The sequence below is a fragment of the Hippocampus bargibanti genome, linkage group LG18 (assembly GCF_051943395.1).
Source record: "Hippocampus bargibanti isolate YZ-2025 linkage group LG18, ASM5194339v1, whole genome shotgun sequence".
Classification (NCBI taxonomy): Eukaryota; Metazoa; Chordata; class Actinopteri; order Syngnathiformes; family Syngnathidae; genus Hippocampus; species Hippocampus bargibanti.
The window spans coordinates 8148978-8172785 of NC_142751.1; the positions used below are offsets into that span (position 1 = coordinate 8148978).

General features: G+C 41.0%; 1 protein-coding gene across 1 annotated transcript in view; it reads right to left on the minus strand.

Moving 5' to 3' along the window:
* Window positions 1-6258: 6258 nt before the first annotated feature.
* The window catches only part of eng (endoglin), a 41920-nt gene continuing 24370 nt past the window's right edge, over window positions 6259-23808 (minus strand). The window contains exons 5-13 of the mRNA XM_089020691.1: window positions 20162-20342; window positions 17780-17996; window positions 17599-17701; window positions 17319-17511; window positions 16555-16703; window positions 15428-15658; window positions 15167-15233; window positions 10954-11064; window positions 6259-9443 (exon numbers count right to left, since the gene is read on the minus strand). Of these exons, the coding sequence (XP_088876817.1) occupies window positions 9280-9443; window positions 10954-11064; window positions 15167-15233; window positions 15428-15658; window positions 16555-16703; window positions 17319-17511; window positions 17599-17701; window positions 17780-17996; window positions 20162-20342 (1416 nt within the window). The 3' untranslated portion in view covers window positions 6259-9279. The remainder of the gene's footprint in view (window positions 9444-10953; window positions 11065-15166; window positions 15234-15427; window positions 15659-16554; window positions 16704-17318; window positions 17512-17598; window positions 17702-17779; window positions 17997-20161; window positions 20343-23808) is intronic.

Consider the following 23808-nt stretch of genomic DNA (forward strand, 5'->3'; position numbering starts at 1 on the left):
CAAGATATCACAGCCAACACGCACCTTTGTTTGCATTTGTTTCTCAGGGGATGCTCACAATCGACTCCAAATGGTTGGGTTCGTTTTGTTTTTTATATTTATTTGTGCTTGACTTTATATATATATATATATATATATATATACATATATATATATATACATACACACACATACATATAGACTGTCTGATATTTTACAGTATGAAATTGTAATAACCGACTATTCAGCTGATTGTCGTATTTTCCGCACATAAAGATGTTTTCCTCGCATGGTCATAACCTTAAACTCAACGATTTCCGCTAAATCATGATCTCATTCTCAGTTAATGACAACTTCAGCTTTCAAGGTTCCACGAACTAATACGTATGTGTATCAGACCTAGTTCAAAACCTTGTTTATTTTTCTGCTCAACCCCATTCACCCGTGCTTTTGCCTTTTAAAAAGCGTAATAGCTTTTTGCTTTTTTCCAATTGTTGAGTTTTGGAGTAGTTACTTTGCCACATGGTGTTTTGTTTGGGTCTGAGACAGGAACTTTTAAAAGCAACCGAGTGTGTCAAGGGTTGAAGATGTATTAGAAAAAGCCCTCTTTCAATTCCACATCGTTGGTCAGACTACAGTGGCATGATTAATCACATTTGTGGAACATCACTAATATCAAAACGTTGTCTTCAGAGGATGCACAGAAAATGGTTGACATACTAGTCAAAAAAATAAAAATCACACCGTGTGTGGCAGCATTGAAACTATTTTAACCATATTATGGGTATGCCAAGCATGTTATAATACTGATACAGTTTATTTACATAGTGCAGGAGTGTAGGAATAACATTTTTCAGTCACGTTTGCCTCAAGGGTGCACGTGGAATAAAACCAACATTGAATGAAAATACATTGCAAAAGGAGAGCCCCAGCCGAGAGTGTTACAAAGCTACTTTCAAACTTGAGTCACAAGTCAAGTATTTAAGTCAGCCCGTCAAGGTGGCAGTATTGATTCGAGCTCATCTCAACTCAACTTTATGTACATAACGCTGGAACAGCTGCGGCAACGTGCTGTACATAAGATCGAACATGGAGCGGGCAAAACCCCAAAAAATCAATGCAAAAAAAATATTGTTGGTGTTATTTGCATAAAACAGAAACTAAGGAATGAAACGATGCAGCTGTTTTTGCAAGACATGCTTAATTTCTGTCATTTTTTTTAATCAACTTGTCACTTTGGCCACATTGTGTTGAGCAACCATGGCGGAGAAGCTTTGTGTGGTGTTATGCGGCAAGCAGGTGGAAAGATGATAAAAGTTCACTAAACCAGATCCAGGAAGGATATTTTGAGTTTTCTTAATTTAAAGTCGTGGTGGATGTCGGTTTTCGGGAGACCACACTGCTCTCCAGGCTGTCCTTTCTCCCTCTTCTTCCTCTCTCAAGTGACTTCCTCAGTCTGGTTTCAAAGTTGTTGCACCTGAGCTACTGGCCAATCAGGTCACGACGGCAATTGGCCATTCCCAGGTGGTTGCAATCACCTTCTCAGAGACAATTAGCGATCGCCTGACTCTACTGTTTAGGATGGGAAGAAATGCTCACCTTTCTCCCATCCGAATTCCAGAAAAAAACAAAATCGTTCAACATGTCTTTTGGCATCATGACACATGGCCTTAATTCTGGTCGGTGGAGCATTGCTAAGCCTAAAACTGCAAGCGGTCACGTCTCTTATCTCCAAACAATGAATGTGAGAGAGAGAGAGAGAGAGAGAGAGAGAGAGAGAGAGAGAGAGAGAGAGAGAGAGAGAGAGAGAGAGAGAGAGAGAGAGAGAGAGAGAGAGAGAGAGAGAGAGAGAGAGAGAGAGAGAGAGAGAGAGAGAGAGAGAGAGAGAGAGAGAGAGAGAGAGAGAGAGAGAGAGAGAGAGAGAGAGAGAGAGAGAGAAAGTGATCGAGTGAGAGGCGGAGAGTAAGAGGCGGCGAGTGAGAGGCAGAAAGTGAAGGAGTGAGAGACAGAAAGTGAGGGAGTGAGAGACTGAATGTGAGAGAGAGACTGAATGTGAGAGACTGAGAGGCATAGAGTGAGACAATGAGAGACAGAGTGAGAGGCGGAGAGTGAGAGACAGGGAGAGTGAGAGTGAGAGGCAGAGAGTGAGAGACAGTGTGAGAGCCAGAGAGAGTGAGAGATGGAGACAGAAAGACAGACAGAAGATAGAGAGACAGAGACGGAATACAAACACTGAGCTGCTTCTTACCTTTTGGCAGTTTAGGCTAACGAACACACAAACTGGCCCATGCGCGCAACACACACACAGGCACAAGCGCACAAGCACACACAGCCCCCATAGAGATTGGGATGACTTTGATATTCCCTGGGCACAGGAACCAAGGTGGCGGGATTAAAAGGCTTTTATTCACCGTGACCTTTCAACGGCCATCTTCCCTCAGAGAAATCCCTCCCCTGCCCGAAGCCCCCGGACCTCCTGTCCATCTCTTTTCACACCACAACAAGCCATTCCATCCCAAAATGAAAGGCCAAATGGGTCAGCTGACACAAAGTCAATAAGGTCTTAGTGGTCCGCATTTGGAAACATAAACTCTGTGCTGTTGTTGCTTCAATGGTGGGGGGGGAAAAAACATCCTGGTGTTTGAAATGATGAATAGTTGCGGTTGTCATCTTAAACTTGAATTTGACATTTAAAGAGTCTTTATTTTATTGTTTTACATGTTATGTTGTTTTTTTTTTTCCGATAATACAGTAGTATGCATCATAGAGAGTGTTAGTTGCACATTATATCACTGGAGGTCAGTGGAATCTTTTTACCATGAAAATCAGCACCTTTTGCCCCCCTTCAAAACAATTTGCCATTCGAGCAAACGTTCACATTCCATTTCCAACACGAGATTTTTTCACAATTTGGACAGCGAACACGGACATGCTAAAATGCTAGCTGCTAAAGTGGCTAAAAGGCAATCTTCTAAAGTGAACAAGAACAAACACTAAATGTATCTTCTTCGTCTTTTCCTTTCGGCTGTTCCCTTCAAGGGGTCGCCACAGCAAATCAGTGTCCTCCATCTTCTGAGGTTTGAAATGTATGTTTCTTTTTTTTATGGATACATTGCCTTACTCAATATATTTCTGGAAAATTAGATGCAGTTTGCTGCTATATTCAACAAAGAAAAAGTTCGATATAAATAAAATAAATGAAAAAGACAACACCTGGCTGTTTGTTGACTGCAGTCGTACCTTCAACGTCACCATTGTATTGTCACATTTTTTTATTGACGCTCCGGGTCCCTGGGAAGAGCCGGCAAGATATTGATTGCCCCTCAAAACTTGTAATCTGTTGCTCAAATGGAGTCATTGCTTTCCAAAAAAAAACATCATCCGTCACAGAGTGGGAACAGAAGACAAGCAGTTGTACCACTACACTATCAGCGTTGAACAGTCCTATTGCTCGTTCTGTCGTTCTCTATGCAACTGAAAATATCCTGCATTTTTTTTTGTCTCCTTGCCATTCAATCCATCCATCCATTTGGTGTACCGTGTAAAAAATACTTTCCATTGCCATCTGTCTGCTCGCTCTTGTCACACATCTGCGCGTCTTCTTTTACCAACTTAAAAGCACGTTATCTTCTTTGCCTTTCTAATTGCCCACTTGGCCGCGAGTATATTTATCTGTCCAGCCCAGCTCTCTCAATCCGCCGTGACCAATCTACCTTAACCATCCACAAAGACCCTCAAGACCTGCCTCCCATGCCCACCGCCTCACGTCCTATCATTCATTTTCATTAAGCCGAGCGCAACTAAATAGCGGCAGCTTTGTTTACTCAATGACCTCGGCATTCCGCGCACGGAGCCGCCTTCGACTTTGCTGCCAGTCGCTGGTTTATCTCCAGCCGCACTTTATTCATTTATGTGTGTGTGTGTGTGTGTTGTATGCGCGACTTATTTCCATATCTGCCTCCGCACAGGAGGAGAAGACATATCAGTCACATTGACTTGGAAAAAAAACGCAGCACTGCTCAAACTCCAGACAATAAAACTAACAGGCAAACAGCAAACGGGCGATGAGTGAGCGTGCAACGTCGGGTCTGTGGGCCCTGGGCCAGCCCGCAACGGCATAGATGCATGGCTACGTGGATGGATGGATGGATATATGGATGAATGTCCATGGATGGATAGATGGATGATGGCTATGTGAATGCAGGGATGAATGGCTATGTGGATGGCTATGTGGATGGGATGGATGATGGAAATACACACAAGCACGCAGAGAACATTCAGTGTCCTCCATCTTCTAAGGTTTGATTCACATGTTTATTTTTGCCAAGCTTTTACGTCAGATGCCTTCCCTGACACAACACTCTGTATTTGTACAGAGTACTTAAAAAAGTTCAGTGATGTAGATTCTTTTAGATGTAATTATTGTCCACTTGTGACGTCAACACTGTGGGGGGGGATGTAGACAATGAAGAAATAGCACCATCTGGTGGTCGGCGTCTGCTTGTCATACGCAAAACACACGCAGAAACCCCGCCGACACGCACTCACGCCAAACCGATTCTGCGCAACGCAAAAAAAAAAAAAAAAACAAAACAACCACGTTCGATGGTTCTCCATAAACATGCAGACTATGTTTACAAAAAGCTGCCTGACTTTTAAAACGAACAAAAAGTAAACATAACACTTACAGCAACGCGTTTGTGTCGTATGATGGGACACCTGCATATCGCCTCGTCAATTATTCCAATTAAATACAATTGACTTGACTATTTAACACAATGTCTTTGAAGAGGACATATTGTAAAAAGCAGACCGAATGCCATAAATCAGCTCTTTTGACAAACAAGACACACCACACCGGGACCTGTTTGCGCTCAGAAACATACAGTTGCGTGCAGCAACTTTGAACCGGTGCTATAAAAACCATGTCATGAGCCATATGCTGCTTCAGCAAAACACAAGTGCATGATTACAACCATAAAAAGCAACTGTAATCCGACAGTACGGTTGGAACCCTGCTATTTACTGCGACTATGGGCGAAAATCCATATGCAATTGACGCTCATTAAAAACGCCCCTCGGAGGAATAAAAACTTGCCATTTGGCATGTACTTACTAATATACCGATGAAGTCAACTTTTCAACGCGCACTTACTCACTTTGGCTTGATATTGTTGTTCGACGGGTCTCCATGAAACTTGATGTTGATGTCGACATTATATTTGCAGCGTCCAACAGTCTGAGCCCGAGGTCATTCGTAATTGTAGTCATTTAAATCCACGTTATGCCGGAAGAATTTGAGAGACAAAACAAATGCGGACTTTGTGTCTTTTAAACCTTCATAACAAAATAACGCCTCCTATCTGCGGTCTCCGATTCATTTTGCTCATGTACTTTGAAAGGCGTGCATCTGAAAACGGTGTCAAACCAGGTCCAAACACACCTGTGGGCAATTCATTGGTGATGTGAGCACACCTTCTGACTGTGTCATTAATTGCCCCTGTGATGCTATTGCTACATCGAATCAAATAACACACACAAAATAAAAGAACATATACACATTAAAAATAAATTAACTCATTCACTGCCAGAGGTGCATAAATGTGTCCACTCCAGTGCCAGGGTTTTTGTCATTTCACTCGAATTCCAGGACCCGCAGAATATTGAATTTTAGACTCTCTTCTTTCATCAGAAAAAAAGTATTAATTCCTAAATTGAATGGAATCATATGAGCTTGAAATAAGGGTGGCTGTCCAAAATACAATGCAATACATACATCTTGGTTTATAGAGCACTTTAACAACAGCTGAAGCTGCAACAAAGCAGTAACATGGGAAAAAAAGGGAAATGCTGCCGCCTTCTGGAAGGGAAAACATTGCCAGAGGTCTGGTCAGCGCTTTATCGGCACCCAAGCGAGAAAAAAATCCAACTAATTCGGGAATGGCGCTCTACGTCATTTCCATTCCCTAAGGAATTCGGAAATGCCAATGAAGGAGTTAAAAAAAGAGAGAGAATATGTGAATCTGCAGGTGTCAAACTGTGTATACAGGTGCTTTGACAGGCGTTTGAAAAAGCTCCAGTTTTCTCTGTAAAATTCTTTAAATGTGCTTATTTTTCAGCCGTTTGCACAGCCGGAATCTTGTTTAGCGAGACAAATACTCACAGGTGCTTTCACGCTATTTCGTTGTCAAATTTGTATTCCTTAGGTTTCAAGGCTTTCATGTTTTGGGCATTTTTTGGGAGAAAAGAAAAATACCCACTACACAAAAAGATGACATATTCAAGTCATAATCACTTTATTCATTAAATTTTCATTAAAAAAATCACATACTACTTAATACAGAGTCCATGCATTGCAGTCTGAATAAATGAACACTTCTTTGTTGGTTTTGTCAGTTTGGGTTCCACATCAAATGTATACAGTAACATTGCAAAAAAATGTGCATTTGGTCAGTGCCTTCATTGAGAGCGAGTCCCAATTTTTCAAAACCGAGGGAGGACATAGTAGTTTTTATAATTTCATACATTAAAAAAAGATAGACATTACATACACTGGTTGGGAATATGATTATGATACATCGATCTTGTGATACAGGATGTGATGATTCATCAGCAGCACAATCTAACTTGGTATACACAATTTAAATGCAGTCAGGAAATCAAACAGTTTGATTTTAAAACATTTTAAAAAAATGAAGCGACACTGTGTGCCCCTTTAAATATTGCACAAATACTCAAGTGGTGATTTGTACTGGCCATCTCTGATCCGCATTCACAGAAAAAACATACACAAGCACAAAAACACGCAATTAACTGGGCTGGGTTTGTACAGCTCGCATTTAAATGACATGGAAAATGTCGACCGGTCACCACAGTTCGATTTTTTTTTTCGGGGAAAACTGCTACACCATAAGCAGGAAATGTAGAAGTTAGTTTTTTGAGGAGAAAGTGGCTGTGACAAGTTTTTCTTGAAAATGAACTTGATCTCTTCTTGGAACAAAAGCAAATATGATGTTTCCTTGTTTTTCACCCAAAACAAAAAAAAAATAACATGACTATTATACATGCAATATGGAAACACAATGTATTTCTTTTATTCCCCTGCCGTAAAAAAAGCAAACACCTGAGTGTTTTTCAGGGGGGGGGGGTAGGATTTTTTTATTTGTCTAATAGCAACTTTCTCCAAACTGAAAAAGTTGGCAATTCTCGTGTATGACTGACTACAAAGTTTTGGGGAGAAAAACATTGTTGTTTTTCAGAAGAAAGAAAAATTGGGGGTGGGGTTGAAAACAGGAGAAATTCTCATTCTGGTTTCAAAATTTTCTGAAAACCAATGTAACTTGTCTGTTTTTGACAACACAAAGGACGTGTCTCTTTTTTTGTCTGCTTTTTTTAAACAAAAACAGGAAGAAAAAAAAGACATTGGAGATACAAGCTTTTCATTGGAAGGGTGATTAATAGGACACATAAAGCAGTGTTACTATGGAAACCACTGTTCAGTTTACAGATCTGGGAGCATGAATTCTTGAGAGAAATTAGCGGACAATTATTTCTTACATCTCTTGAATACAACATAATACAGTACATTAAAATCGCGTGATGACTAACTGTAATCAGGAATGATTTTTTTTTACATTACCTGCAGTTGTACAGGACTTGTTATTTAAATTAAAAAAGACATCCATCTGACTTGCAGCTTCTGTCCAGCAGCTGACTTTGAGGCAACATTAACATTCTGTCCTCGCTGGGACAATGTTGTGCTAAGTGACAAATGCTACATTTGCTAACGCTGTCAAAAAAAAATGTTACATTTGGAGCATCTGAAATTCTTCAGTGGGTGTTTCTTCATTTTTTTGTTTTGTTTTGGGATGGCTGATGTTTTTCTAACTGTTTGTATGCAGTGGAATTAATCTTATTTTTCGATGTTTTCCAGGTCTGTTTTTTTTTCTCACTGCAATCCATCTCCGGAAAAGCTCGTAGGCTACAAGAGCTGTTTGCAGTTAGCATCAAATCTGTTATGAAGGGCAACAGGAAATCTGTGTGTGTTCTCCAGGAAGTGTTAGAGATTTTTGCGAACCATTTAAACACGGCTAGTCCAACATCACTTTTTTTCATGTCTGACCACAATAGTTTTAGATGTTTTGCTACCTGTTTAGATGCAGCTATTTCATTTGTTTTAAATTTGTCATGACATTACATTGTTTGTCTCCTGATAAAATAATGCAAGAGCTGATAACATGGCGTGTATTGGAAAGGAAGGCAGGAAATATGGCGACTGATACAGTTAGCTATATTATTTCGTCTCATCTTTGGCTCATATAAGGTTGCACTTCAATTTGAAAAAGGGACCTATGGAGCCATGTCCTTTTTTCACGTAGTGTCGAAGACATTGCCCTAACTGTTGGAACGCCCTAACTGTTGGAATGCAACCAATATTTTTTAAGGTTTATTGTCTCGCTTAATTTTCTCTCAAATAGCTCATTTAAAATCTGTGTGATGGTGGTGGAAGTGTGATGGGAAACATACAATTAATTCTTTCAGGGGACATTTAGAATATTTGGCTAACCGTTTAGACACAGTGGAACAACACATAAGCATGACAGCATAATTATTAGCAACAAACGTAACAGCCTAATGGAATATTAGACATACATCGGAAGTAACGCTAGCCAATAGGATACAGGTAAAAACAAATACTTTTTCTCCAATGTTGGTCTTTTCACTTCATCTCCAGTCATTAGTATTGAATATGTAAACGACAAGGGGAAATCTGGAGACAGTGACCTGTTTCCGGATTTAGTTAACCGTTTGTACGCAGTTAGCTAGCCCTTTTTCCAAGTCTGTCGTTGAGCTTCATCTTCTGCCGTCCATGACTTTGATTGCGCTGGCCATCTCAACCGTCACAATTGGCGGAGGAATGCGGTGAATTTCCTGCTGGCTCTCAGGAGGGGGGACAGGGATTGTTTTTCCTGTTGCTTGGAGCCAATTTGTTTTTCTTTTCCTCTTGCCCTCTTTAACTTCCTGTCTGGAAGCAACACTTTAAAGGGCGACCGCAGAGGTGAGCGTCACACGCCATCCATTAGACACCGCGCGGCGGCGGACAATACAAACAGCGCAATTGCATCAATTCCAGGCTTGTATGTCAAATATGATGAGTTTTAATTATTTAAAGGGAAAATGGCAAGAGGTGGGGCGAGGGCTTTAAGGACGAAAAAAATAAGTAAACTAAACTCATAAGTAATTTTAAGCTGGGCAGGCGATTCTGTCTCTGCTGGTGGTGGTGGTCTGCTCACCCTAATCTCATGCCAAGCTGCTCGTGGGGGTGCTCTGGGTGCTTCCGATGCTCGCGTTAGCACTGCTGTTCTCCGAGGCAGAAGGGTTCGATGACATGGGCTGCTGCTTGGCTCCCGAGCAGGGACAACCGGAAGATAGGGAAGATGCCATGTACAATCCGGTCGGGTAGCCTGAATCAAGCATAGTGACACGCTTTTGTTTTTGTTAAAGTATAAGGACAAACACAGTGAATAGCAAAATGAAGTCATCGGCTCTGTGGTGGCAAATAAGCGATGTGTCTGAAAAGCATCGTTTTCACAAAACGGATGACAAGGAAAGACAGATATAAGTTATGCTAATTCCGAAAACAACCAAATATTTACCTGGCGTTTGACAATGGAATGAAATGCTTGGGGTTATCAAGCCCACTTTTCACAGACGTCAGGCTGAAACTGTGTTAAAATTGAGCTTTATTGTCACTTAATTTTTATGTAATGTATTTATATACATAAAAAATATATTTATACAAACGCTCCCCAACTTACGAACGAGATACGTTCCGAACGGTCATTCGTAAGGTGAATTTGTTCGTAAGTTGCTTCAGTGCTATATTTTGTATGCAATGTATGTTTAAGGCTTAAAGGACAACCGATGTTTTCGGACAAGTTGTGTCCATAATTTTTAAAATGTCTTCAAATGACTTCTACTGAGCGTATTTTACAAATATTCCACCGCATTTAGCTATATTTTACGTTTTAAGCTGAATATTCAGGAAGTCTTGTTTTTGAGTTGGTGACAGGTCCGTACGTGACGTCACTGAAGGTACGCCCCTGACCGAAAAAAGACACATTGTAGCAGTCCTTCCATCACGTCAATGTATTTTACTGTACTTGTTTGGTCTGAAAACCTCATGTTGCACCAAAAAGCCGCCAGAAGAGGGCGACCCAGCTCCATGGAAGGAATTTATCAGCCTGTGGAAACGGGCTAACTAATTCCCTACACGGCTTTGTCGCCATTTTCTGCCTGCCTTGGGTGCGACATTTCCCACCCCTGATGCCTCAAAATGACACGGAATAAATTCTTTAATCGATTGCAAACATGTATGCTTTCTTCTTCAGAACTATTTGAATCATATTCATAACTGGATGTGTAACAAGAAAGCATATTCTCTGAATCTGAAGCCATTGTTTTGATTCTCCAGCAATGCAAGACTTTCTGAAAATGCCCAATTCGCAGCTCAATTTTTTGCAGATTTTGGACCCTTTAAGTCATTTTTATTGGTGTTTTGCATTTGAATAAAAATATCATACTGCGTGTTTTCTGATGTCAGATTGGAAACAAAAAAGTGACGTCGGTTGTCCTTTAAGGTTTATATAAGTATGTTGAAGGCATGTATAAGCAACCTGTCTTGGTTTGTACTGAAAAACAAACCTTTAATAAAATATATGCTCTATAAAGACATGTATATGTACAACTGGAGAGAATACTACATGTTACTACAAAAGGGTTCGTATGTACCATTGTTCGTAACTCGAATGTTCATAAGTAGGGGAGCGTCTTTATACATAAAAAAGGTACGGGTTGATTGTGTGTTGCTTGCTCATGTACGGGTGAGCAAATACTGTAAACACTTTCTCTACTCATCAAACTATTTGTGAAGGCACATAGTTGAATTTTGATGCTTTTGGAACAATGGCCCACCTGTTTTAATTTTGATGAACCACAGCGCACCAATTAGTAACACTCCGATCAGGAAGCCTCCAAAAGCGATGCCCAGGATGGCGGGAAGGCCAAAATTAAAGCAGGGAGTATCTGACAAGAAAAAAAACACATGATGCAACATTCATTGTCAACAAACTTTCACATATCTTGAGCTAAATTGGTACACACACATGCAGACGCGCACACGTCGACGATGACAGTGAATACCCGGGAGGCAAAATGTTGCAAACATGATGTCGGTCGCTGTCGTGACTTTTATTTCAGCTGCTTCAATGCAGCTCCGTGGATTCACAAAACTGAAGTATCCAGATTTGGGAACGTCAGACTGAATTAGCTGTGGCGCTATACTGCTTCAATTTTGCAGTTAAAAGGGATGTTTAAGGAAAGAAAACGTCTAACATTTGATCCAATTTTTTGTGACAACATGGTTGGAAAAACGACAGCATCATTTTTTTACTATAAGCTGAAAACTGCCTGAACGTGCGAGGTAAACATGAAACATGATCAGAGAGGGGAGGAGGGATTTTTATTTTTCTTTTGCCCAAAAATACATTTTTTCAGAAACACAAAACTATCCCCCCACACTCCAATTGTATGTTTTTCTTCTATGGACGCTCTGAGGAAACAAAAATGTGAGTACAGCCTTTTCCCGCAACCTATGACATTTACTTGACGTTGCAAAATTAAAACGTTATGCACAAATATAATTCAGTTGTGTGAAAGGAAGACAAAAGCCTTGTTGTACTTGATGATCTGGCCGGAACAGGATCTTTTTGAAACTGATGACATCTCTTGGGAATGCTCCTCACAACCACATTGCTGAACGTTTGTGCTTGAGTTTGCAAAACATAAATAATAATTAATAACATCTTCAAAGAAAAGGCCACATCAACTTTTGACACAAACAGTGCCTTCTTGTGGATGCTCGGTGTTACTGCACCCTGAGAGACGAGTCAGGAGATGGGAAATACCAAAAAGGTTCAGTGACATCAATCGTCCGTAAATTGGTGGTTGCGTGAGACGCTGTGTTTTGGTGGCAAAGCTGAACCAACAGCAGCATGATGCAGGGGCAGGTGGGAAAGGATGACCTGACAACCGGCTAGGACTGTGACACTCATATTCCAATTTGTCCTGCTTTTTGCAGATTTTTTTGGTGAAAAAAAATGCTTGGGGCAAAACAATGCAAAGGACTTTTTTTTTAATGGAAAACAACAAATATTTCCACAGGTGTTTTTAGGGGGGTTGATTCATAATACATTAAAATCAATATGTGTTGCATTTTATTTTATTTAAAAAAATACAAACCGCTTATTTTTATATGTTCTTTGAAAAACAGCAATATTTTAGATGGAAATTATCAATAACAGATTTTGACCTTTTGCCATTTTTTTCCAAAATGCACCACTTTTTAATTTTTATTATGTTTTTAAGTTAAAAACATATGGAAAACTGAAAAATCACATTTACGAAAAAAGGACCTATGGCTGTTTCTGAAAAAAAAAGAAAAGCTATGTTATTTGTTCCATATGTTTTCTATGTACCGTATTTTCCGGTGTATAAGGCGCACCCCCAATGAATGGTGTATTTTCAAAGCTTTTACAAATGTAATGCACACCAGTCTATAAGGTGCACCTTCAATGAATGAAAAAAGTAAAGTAAAAATATATAAAAGTTCTCCAAATGTCAGGCACACCACATTATAAGGCACTAAGGTAGAGGCTGGGATTACACACTCCCCCTCTTCTACATGGGCAAGTGGAGTCGGTGACTGCTGACAGTAGTTGCGAGACCTGTTGTGGCTCAATATGACTTCACATAAAAGGTGCACCTGCATATAAGGCACTGTGTCATCTTTTGAGGAAAATCAAGGCTTTTGGGTGTGCCTTATACACAGGAAAATACGGTGCTATCGTGTTTGTTTGTTTGTTTTTATTTTGCTGTTGTAAAATTCATCTATTAATTTTCATGATTAAGGCATTCACTATGCACATTATATCAATGGTATGGAAATGTGTGATTTTGAAAAATACTTTTTTTCTTTTTTTGCACTACATCCCTGAGGGACAAACGATTGTGCTGTTACATAAGCGCCGGTGGAAAGAAGACCTAGTAGGAAGAGGCCGAGAACCTGCAGATTTCCCTCCTTTTAATCAGCCGGCACTTCCTCACATGATTCCAAATGGTGGAATCATCGAAGTGTTTCTGTGCGCTTTGAGTAATGGCCGACCGATGGGCCGACAATAGCTGGAGGCCCAGCGGCTGTGTTTGGACAGCGGCGGAGTCCAAAAACCCCCGTGGAAAACACAAAGGGCTCCAGGCCGCCTCCCCTGAGAGTCGTTACTTGTGATTGTAGTCACAAGGTCAGGCTGCAGTCCTTCCTAGAGGACGAGCCCCCCGTGCGACTCCCCCTCTCAGTGTTGCACGTCAGCATCCTGAGTTCACTGCTATGACGACCGCCTGCACGCAGTTTCTGGTGCAGGCGAAGAAACAATAGCCACCCAAACTACATCGAGGACACAGAGTGAGAAGATCAGCGGCCATTTGGAGATTTTACGACTCCTTCTTTGTCATTGTTGCTCATAACGTTTTACTGGTCGTGTTTAGTTATTAAATAGAACGCTAGCTGGATCGCTAATGGGTAGTTAATGGCTAGCCGGCTGGCTGGCTGGCCAGGTGGCTATTAGACAGCTAGCTAGCTATCTTTCTATCTATTCAAGTTATTCCTGGTTGAGTGAACGCTGGCGCGTGTGGCTGCCGCTGCTCACCCACAGAAAAACTTATTGTGTGACTGTAAAGAGACCTTAATAGTTTTGAAAGGCGCTTAGAAATGATATCGATTATTATTATTCATGTTTTAAATACAGGAAAAAAGAGAGTAAATAAATAAACAAACAAACAAACAAACAAACAAATACATATGGTTAAAATGTTTGTAGAGATTGTAAAAACACTAATATTTGATTCACTTTAAAAAGTCCTAAAAAGAAACATCTATGTAAATGTATACAGTACACAAATTTATGTGTTTTCCTTCTAAATTTCCCATCAACACGGATCAACACGAAGTTTTCCGACCAAACAAAGTACCCAAAAATGCATTGTGTGTCGCTTTCTCAGTCAGTGACAATACCTACCGTGACGTCACGGTAGGTATCGTCACCAACTCAAAAAACAAGACTTCCTGAATATTCAGCGCGAGTCTTAAAACGTAAAATATAGCTACATGCGGTGCAATCTTTGTAAAATACGCTCAGTAGAAGTCATTTGAAGTGATTTTATGGACACAACTTGTCCAGAGGCGTCGGCTGTCCTTTAAAGGACAACCTGACCGAGAAAGCGACACACAATGCATTTTGGGTACTTTGTTTGGTCTGAAAACGTCGTGTTGATCCGTGTTGATGGCGAAATTAGAAGGAAAACGCATAAATAACGTGATGGTGAGACTACTATTTGATACGAGTTGACACAAATTCCCAGCAGACAAATCAGCCCATTTCCGACGAAGCTTGGGCGCCATCTTGTGTATTTTCTGGGACGCTACATTGGAGTCCTGACGGCTCAATTGATACTAAGCACTTCTTTAATCGATTGCAAACATTTATGCTGTCCTCTTCAGAACTATTTGAATCAGATTCATAACTGGATCAGTAACAAGAAAGCATCTTCTCCGAATCTGAAGCCATTGTTTTGATTCTCGAGTAAGGCACGACGTACTGGCGTGACGTCACGAACAAGGGGGCGGGACCTTCAGGAACTGAAACTTTCTGAGGTTATTTTGAAGTAGTTTTGGGACACTTTAAGTCATTTTTATTGGTGTTTTTCATTTGACAAAAAATATCAGCCTCCGTGTTTTGGCTATTTTAGATGCTATAAAAGGTTTTTCTGATGTCAGTTAGGAAACAAAAAAATGGTGCCATATAAAATAGCTTTAAATATCTACTGTTTGGATTCCTTTAGCTCAGTCTGATTTTTATTTTCAAGCAAATAAATTAACAACATTCAAAACAACTGGAATGGAGAAATGCAGAGAGGTGTGGTAAAACCCAGCGAGAAGTTACACTATTCCCCAAAGTGCAACACACTTGGTTGGCCACACGTCTCCCTGAACGCCAGCTAACACGAAACGTCATCTTTAATCATGTGTAATGAAAGCAGCGAGTCAAACAAATGTTGGAGATTAAGATGAACTCACTGAGTGTTTGTTGACAAGGCTGGGTGACCTCCAAGTTCCTTTTCACTCGTCCTCCATCGCCACATTTCTGGTGAGTAGCAAAAGAAAAAGAAGATGACCGGGTTACTGTGTTTGAGCCTCTAATGAGCACTAATCACGCCCTGTTATCCTCCAGGTTGATTTATCAGACACGGTGTGCTGGGATATATTTTGCGATAGAGATGTAAATGAGCTGTCGCGTACTTTGCATTAGATGTGGTTTTCAAAAAGTTGAATCGTTACCTCGCTGTAGCACAGTTTGACGGAACATTCCAGGTCCCAGGTGGTGGAGCTGAGCTCCCGTAGCTGATCCAAGGAGAAGCTCAACCGCGTGCTGTTGGGGCATAAATTCGAGGAACAGAACTCCGGTATGAATCGCAGCTCCTGTACGATGGGGCAGGAGCCTTTGGAGCGCACAAAGCAGCTCATCACTTTGATGGTCAGGACAATGTCGCCCAAAGCGTGACCCGAAATCTGACAAAATATCAATGACACAAAAGATCTTGATGACATTCAAGAGGGGTGCAATTGCATCATTCCTCCCCGAAATTATTCAAATTCCACACAGGTGCATCTCAACGGCATGAAAATAATCGCTTAGTTTAGTTCAACACATAGGCTCCTTCAAATTTGTCCGTTGGATGAGTCAACTTCATTTAGAAAGCTCGACATATACAGACGCTCCACAGCTTACAAACCAGATACATTCCAAGCGATCTTTCGTAAGGTGAATTTGTTCGTAAATTCCTTCTGTTCTATATTTTGTATGGAATGTATGTTCAAGTCAAACACTGAACGGGGAAGTATAAAACACTGATGCTCTAACAGTCATCAAATAAATTCATACCTACTGTAGTACAATGACATCTATCCTTGGGTCTTCAGTAAGCCATTACTGAAGCTGCTGGCACGTAATGACTGAGTTACGTGCCAGCAGCTATTATTTTTTTCTTATGCATCGCGTCCTCGTGGAGCGTCAACTGGGAAGAGGGATTTCCTCCCCGCACAGATACTCAAAGCAGCCAATCGTAAGTGAGCTCGGCGACAGCACTTCAGCATAGCCGGGCGCTGATTGGTCAAGTCCATCACGTAAACATCCAGCCTTTGAAACCTCCAATGTGTCTGTGTGTGTGCGTGAAGCACAGTCCACAGCCAATCGCAAGCGAGCTCGGCCGGAAAAAGGTGCGCAATACAAAATCTAACTTACAGCATTTCTGTCCGAACATTTTTCAGCATACTTTACCTGCAAAAATATTTGTTTGTACCGATATTCGTAACGGGAATGTTCGTAAATTGGGGAGCGTCTGTACTCTTAATTTCAACCTACTACTTCATTCAAACTGTCTTGGACATGTAGTTGTTATTCCTACCTCAGCATAGATTTTCTTGTCGCACTGCACCTTGCTATCGAGGTCCAGGGGTGAACGGTAATCAGGCGATGTGTAGAGTTGCATAAGCAAAGGCATTTGATGAGGCTCAGCCGTAGTTAGCAGCACAGCTTCCGTTACTGTTTCTGTTACTAAAGCACAGGGGCAACATTGTGTTACAATAAATTCATGGAGAGTACCCAATGTTGCTACTTTTTCCTTTGTATATATTAACTTGGAGAGCTTTTATCAGTCTATTTCACAATATGTTATCATTTGGCACTTGTGGATCACAATTGAGTGATTGAGTGACTGTCTGCCTTTTGTGTTGTGCCACATTATTTGTCACTGAGTTTTGCTTTTGTTTTTTTTTTTTACCTCAAGATGGCGCCTCGAGAGTGGATGACTTTACAGGAGGTCCTGTATTTTGTTTTTCTACTTCTTGCTTTCTTTTCCTTTTACTTCCATCACTTTTCTGCTGTGAAATGTAAATTTCTCCACTGCGAGACGAATAAAGGTAAATCCAATCCATTTACTGATCTAGCCAGTGAGCGAGTTGGTTGATTCGGTATCCTGTCTGGTCATTCATTGCTGCCATCAGAGTGTCATCAATTAGCTAGCTAGTTGGTTAGTGTGTTGCAATTCCTTTGTTTATTTAGATCACAGTCAGTTATCTTTTAAAGTGTATTTGAAGTGAGTGAAGCACGTCGTCGTAAACCTTTTGTGACTTCCACAAAGGAGAATGTGGCCCTCTATATTTTCCTTACCTGCTGGGTTGTCTCGACCAAGCACCAGCAACAACTGCGAGCCCTCAGGCTTCATTTCAGTGTAGCTGGTGAAAGTGTCCGCGTTAAAATAATCCAGAGCCTTTCTCTGCACGTCCTTGGCCTGGTCGCTGCTCAGCTCAAACAAGGGCTGAATTCTGTGGGCCATGGCAGGCAGCACAATCTCATTGTTGGACTGGAGAGGTATGGAGGATGGCCCAGTGAATTAGTCATGATGCTGGGAGAAGCAGAGAGGTAAATAATAAAGGGGGGCAAGACCTACACAGAATTTGGTGTGCTGTGGGTTTAGGAAAGTCCACGTTGTGCCCTGAGGACCCCTCAGGAACACGCTGGACTTCTTTGTGTCCACGCGCACTGACACGTTTCTGAAACGCCAAAAGCAAAAGATTGATGGAGATTTATGCCGTGGGAGGTGCAGAGGAATATATTATTTCTCCGCCTACCGAATGCTGGCATCCTCAGGGATGTTGATGATATGAAGCTCCGGTGTTGCGTCATCGTCTTTGGCAGTCGGGCTGCGCAGGGGCTGTTTCTCCGGCTCCGGCGGCGGGGAGCACGACTTGAATGAAGACGTCAGGGGCGCGGTTTCAATCTTCATGAAGTGCTTCTCTGATGGATCTTCGCTGTGAAGCACGCATTCCCGAGAACCGCCTTTTGTTCCTGCACAAGTGCCTTGTTTTGAAATTCGTGTGCACTTATAGACATTTCAACAAACGATCCTTGATGCGATACAAGAAAGATAAGAACGCTCACTTGTTCACTGATGGCCAGAGGGTTCTCCCTGTATTATTTAGTCAGTTTGTTTACTATGTCTACATACGAAGCAGCTCAAGTTGTGTTGTGTAGGAGCTCAAGGGAGTATATTAACACTGCTTATGTCACAGAAATGAAGAGAATATAACAAAAGTTATAAAAATGGATGGATGGATGGATACCTTGATAGCTAGCTAGCTGATAGCTACCTAGTAGACAGAAAGACACACATACAGGTAGATAGATACAGTAGATAGATAGACAGATAAAGATTAAAAAAAACATGCCAAGCAATCGTGGCTTTTGAATTTTGGTTTCAAACAGATCAATTTTGAGAAACAAATTCACGAAACAAGGCGTGGACAGAAATGATGGCACCCTAAACTTCATATTTTGTCATACAAACATTTGAGGCATTCACAGCAATCAAATGATTTTTGGAACTTTTTGTGAGTAGTGCATGTGTGAAATGCAAAAATTAAAATAAATAAAACACTGGCTACATACGTACACCAAACCCAGTCTCAAGGAGGAGAGAGTGTCGGCTACTACAAAGATTACAATAATCACTTACATCTCCTTTCATATTCTGTCAGACTGTCGAGGAACTGAGGCGTCAGGAATTTTAATGCGCCCAGCTACTTCATATGTATTTTCCTGTTGCTACTATGCATGGTGTGAATTCCGAATGTATTTTGCGCTCTCTCTTGGGGAAACCTGAATTTGCTTCCATACCCAGCATTCAAATACGCACACACAAGACAGCAGAGACACCAACAACCCCGCACAGGACATGGAACGTTACAAAGCTGTCACCGCTGCTTGAATTTCCCAACTCCTTTTTTAATATAAAACAGAAAAAAAGCCAAGGAAAAGTTCACATGATTGAGATAGCATTTTACCGGACTGCCTCAAATGACAGAGGTTTATCTTCAACAAGCTGTGCTAGTAAGCCAAACCCGCCTCTGATCCATTTCCCAACCCATCCCAAAAGCTAGGCAGAATTAACTTTTTTCCTCATTGTCTAATTCTTAACATGGGATTTTATGAAGAACAATGAGTCTACCTGAAACCATCAAAAGATGAGGAAGTTAAAGAGAGACTATCCTGGAAAAAAAAAATATAAAAGCAGCTCAGGTTCAAATAAATTCATGGTAAATATAAATCCCCCGCAGAATTTCCGAGATTACAACCTCCACAATTGGAGCTGTTTCAAAAAAGACCACGGTAGAACTTCAAAAGCGGCTTGGGTTAAACCAAAATGGCTGTCGAAAATAAAATAAAATGGGGGAAGGGTGAAGATTAACTCATTCATCGCCATTCCCGAATTTATTTGGGAATTGAAAAGCAGGATTTAGAGTGCAATTCCCAAATTTATTTGGGTTGTGCTTTTTCTTGCAGGGGGTTGTGTTTGACGCTTCGGTCAGACCTCTGACAATATTTTTCCCTCCCACGAGGGGCAGCATTTACCTTTAGCACAGCTGCCCCCACTTTAAATGCAGATAACTCTACAACCACGTAAGCTAGAAATAAAGTCTTTTTTTTATGAAAGAAGAGAGTCTAAAATTCAGTCTAAGAGAAAGGGAAACAAAGTTAAAAGAAGACAATTGCTAATCGCAGAGAATAAAATAAAATATGGCCGAATGAATCTTTCAATATTTGAGAAGATATTTGTTTCCAGAGAGATGTTTTCAGACAGAAAAATACATTCTTTGCAAGGGAGATCGACAGTACAAATGACTGCACGAATCACCAAACTGAAGGCTCACATTTATCAGCGTGTTTAAATCCAGATGGGGGCTCATCGAACATGATTCCGACACAAACATCAATGTAATGGAGGGTAGGGAGGGGGGAAATGAAAAAGGATGAAGAAAAAAAAAAGCCGTCAGCATCCCCAGCATCCACTTTGATCCGTGTCAGAGCTTTTCTTTGGCTTTGGGTGCCTTAAGTAGGATTTGTTGGTGAAATGATTATGTTCACATGGGCGAGGGCAACCCAGTTCTTTCCACTTTTTATTCGCCTCACTGTCATGGGAAATCAACAGGTACTATTAAGAATAGCGCCCTCACCTTCTGTGGCTCTGGAGAGCAGCAGCTGAAGATTTTCTAACGTGGTGAAGGAGGTGACACCGCCGAACTTGCGGGTGGCCCACCTCACCAGCTCTGCATCGTCGCTGGGGAAGTCGACGACGTGGATGTTGCCGCTGCGATTCTCGTTGGTGTGGAGGCTCAGTGTCGAGGCGTTACTTTTCTGTTGAATGGAATTAAGATGAAATGCGAATTAACATTGGTTGTTTAGAGAGCACGCAAGACCCCGAATTTTAGCCTTGACACAATCAAAATCCCTTTCCTGGAAATCTTGAATCTCAGTAATGAGCTCCTAACTTACTCTTTCCATTCATTATTAAGGAATGATCACGTAATGAAAATCCTGTTGTGCTTTGATTGAGAAAGAAAACAATAGCAAGAATGCTGAGGTCATAGTTGAAAGCCAAAGAAGGGGCAGCGCAATGTCACCATTGTTTCTGTTTCTATTTGCCTCCAGCATTCCCAGACACTTTTTCCCCATTAAACATGTTTGTCTGCCTCTCTCTCCCTCATTTATTTCTCTCTCTCATTCACGTATTCCTTCGCCTCGGCCCGGCTCTCCTTTGAGTCTATTCTCCCTTTAGAAAAGAAATGTTTATTATGGTTAAGCGTCCGTGGGCCCTGTTGCACAACCCCCTTTGGAGCCGAGGTCTTTCCTTCGCTTCCTGACTGGGGCCAGGAAATGGGACCTTTTTTAGCTTTGTGCGTCACCGTAGTCGGCTGGAATCTGGCTCCATACAAGGTATAAATACATGCGTCCACGCCGAGGACGAGACACTGCTATTTCCGCGTCTGACCCAATTGGGGAAATGACGGATTGGGGAAATGACTTGGATTCTACATGAGAGTGGCTGTGTATGGGTGTACATATATGCACGATAGATCCACGCTATAAATATTTAGTGTTGGCTATTATGAAAGAAATCCCATGGCTGAAAAATAAATGCCGTATTTTCCGGTGTATAAGGCACACCGGAGTATAAGGTCCACCCCCAATGAATGTTGTATTTTCAAATATTTTCCATTGATAAGGCGCACCGGTCTATAAGGTGCACCTTCAATGAATGAAAAAAGGTTTTCCAAATATAATACAGATGTATATAAAATGTTTCCATATAGGCACACCACATTATAAGGCACTAAAGTAGAGGCTGAGGCTTCTTCTACAGGTGAAAAAGGAGTCTGCTAAGAAAAGTTGTAAGACGTGTGGCTCAATATTACTTCACATATAAGGCGCACCTGCATATAAGGCCTTATACACCGGTAAATAAAGTTTTTCTTGGAATATATCAGGTTTACATTTCCACACCTTTGATAGTCTTGCAGTGGATAACTTTACAATAATGTCCACATTTCCAAATCTTGATTTCACATTATGAATTTTCCAATTGCCTATTTTGCTTACAACGTCTCTAAATGTTCATACTGAATTATAAATCATAGTTGCCGGCCATTTTATTGAAAATGATTACAACAAACTACCGTTACAACATACTGATTCATTATCTCCCTCAAGGGACGTTGTAACGAGGTTGGACTGTAGTATTAAAACATAACTCTAGACCCCTATATGACGAAATAGCATCTGTTATACCTCTTTTTTGTTTGTTTATTTATTTTTTGATAGTACACAGAAAGAGCCCCAGTGATAACAAGGTCAGCATTGGATCCTGAAAGACGGAAAAGTGCTGAGTTTCCCAAATGGCTTCTCTTTTTGGGGCTTTTGTGTCGACGAAAGTCAGAGTTCGGACGTACTCTCGCAGAGTGGCTTATTCAAGTGTGGCACGCAGAAAAAGAAAAAGTGCTGAAAGGTGAAGAATCCTGAAGGGAGTCAGTCATTGGTTCTTATATGACCGTTTCACTGATGCAGGCACCAAAAATAGTTTTACATTACAACGGGAAATTTACCAAAAATAAAAAGTAGGGAACTCCTGTTAATACTGGAATTAGAAAGAAGGGAATGGCTTTTTTTTAATAATGACACTGCCACATGTGCAACTTGCATCATCCAAGAAGGTTTCTCGTCTCCTCTGCTAGACATGACTGTTACTACACTTATAACATAAAACAACATATAACAAATATGATTTGTGGATAGAAAATGTCGCCTTCACATAAACACATAACTTTTTTTCCCTTGAATGTAGATGTTTTTTCATCATAAATTACAAATTGAGTTGCTGTATTTTTTTCTTGTTTTTTATTCTCAATGTTTTCAGCCTAGCCTGTAAGGGAAGACAGACATCCCAAACAAGTGCTAAATAATGAACTCATTCACTGCCATTCACAAATTTATTCGGGAATTGAAAATATGACGTAGAGCGCCATTCCCGAATGTGTTCGGGTTGGGTTTTTTTTTTTCAATTTTGAGTTCTGATAAAGCGCTGGCCATGGCCTCTGGCAATGTTTTTTTTCCACAAGGGGGCAGCATTTCCCTTTTTTCCATGTTAGCGCTTTGTTCCAGCTTCAGCAGTTGTTAAAGCGTTATATAAACCAATATGTATGTATTGCAGAAGTCTGGCAGTGAATGAGTTAATGAAAAAGTTTCAACTTCATATTTTTTGGCATAGTTAATTTTCCAAATTAAAATGGGAACCCTCTCAAATGTATTTTCAAAATTTTAAGTTCATGTCCCAGCGTTTCCTGTGAGGGTGACCCAAAGCCAATCTGTCACAGCCATCACGTGATGCATGTCCTCTGATTGCAGAGACGCTGCTGTTTTCCCTGACGCTGCACTTAAACACTATTATCCCCCAGTGATGCAGCTCATCCCTCAAAGCAAAACAAACATTTGAATTAAACATCCTCCTGTCCTGGGGAAACGCTGTCCAGACCCTCCGTCAACCATGATAACAGTCTTGCTATCACTCGTGTGTCAGCATATCTAATCGACATGTCATTTCTTCCCACATGCACAACTGTTCTCAATATGGAGCCGCTTGGGTCATGTCAACAAAAAATAAGAAAGAAAAAAATAAATAAAGGTGACATATTGGACTTCGACCAGTTGTGGGAATATTTTTTACATTTGAATCGTGCATTTCACACACCCTTGAGCAATGAATAAATGATAAATAAATGAGGCACTGGTTTCCTGGCCCATCTGTTCATTGTAACGCATTATCCAAACTTTGTTGGCCCGCAAAGCAGCTCCAAGCCCCTGTGCTGTCATGTAGCAGTGTTGTTAGATTCCTCCACTATTGCACTTTTTCTTTCGTGGGCTTTGTCTACAGAGCTGAATGTGTCCTTGATTGACAAATGTGCTTTTTGTCGCCTCGGATCCTGGTACTGTTGTCGGCCCCTATCAATGACACAGCCTGGAAAGTAGGATTGAGATTGGACGCTCTTTTTGTTGCATCAGCATGAGCAACCAACAACTGTTTTAAAAAGGCTTGGGGACGGTTTGTTGAGAGCAGTGTCTCTTAATCTTTACCATGAGAGGTATTGAACCGAGCCAGTTAACTCATTCGCTGCCATTCCTGAATTTATTCGGGAATTGAAAAGTGTGAAGTGGAGCGCCATTTCAGAATTTGTTTGGGTTTTGGTTTTTCTTGCGGGGGAGGTTCCGATAAAACGCTGGTCAGACCTCTGGCAATGTTTTTTCCCTCCCACGAAGGGGCAGCATTTGC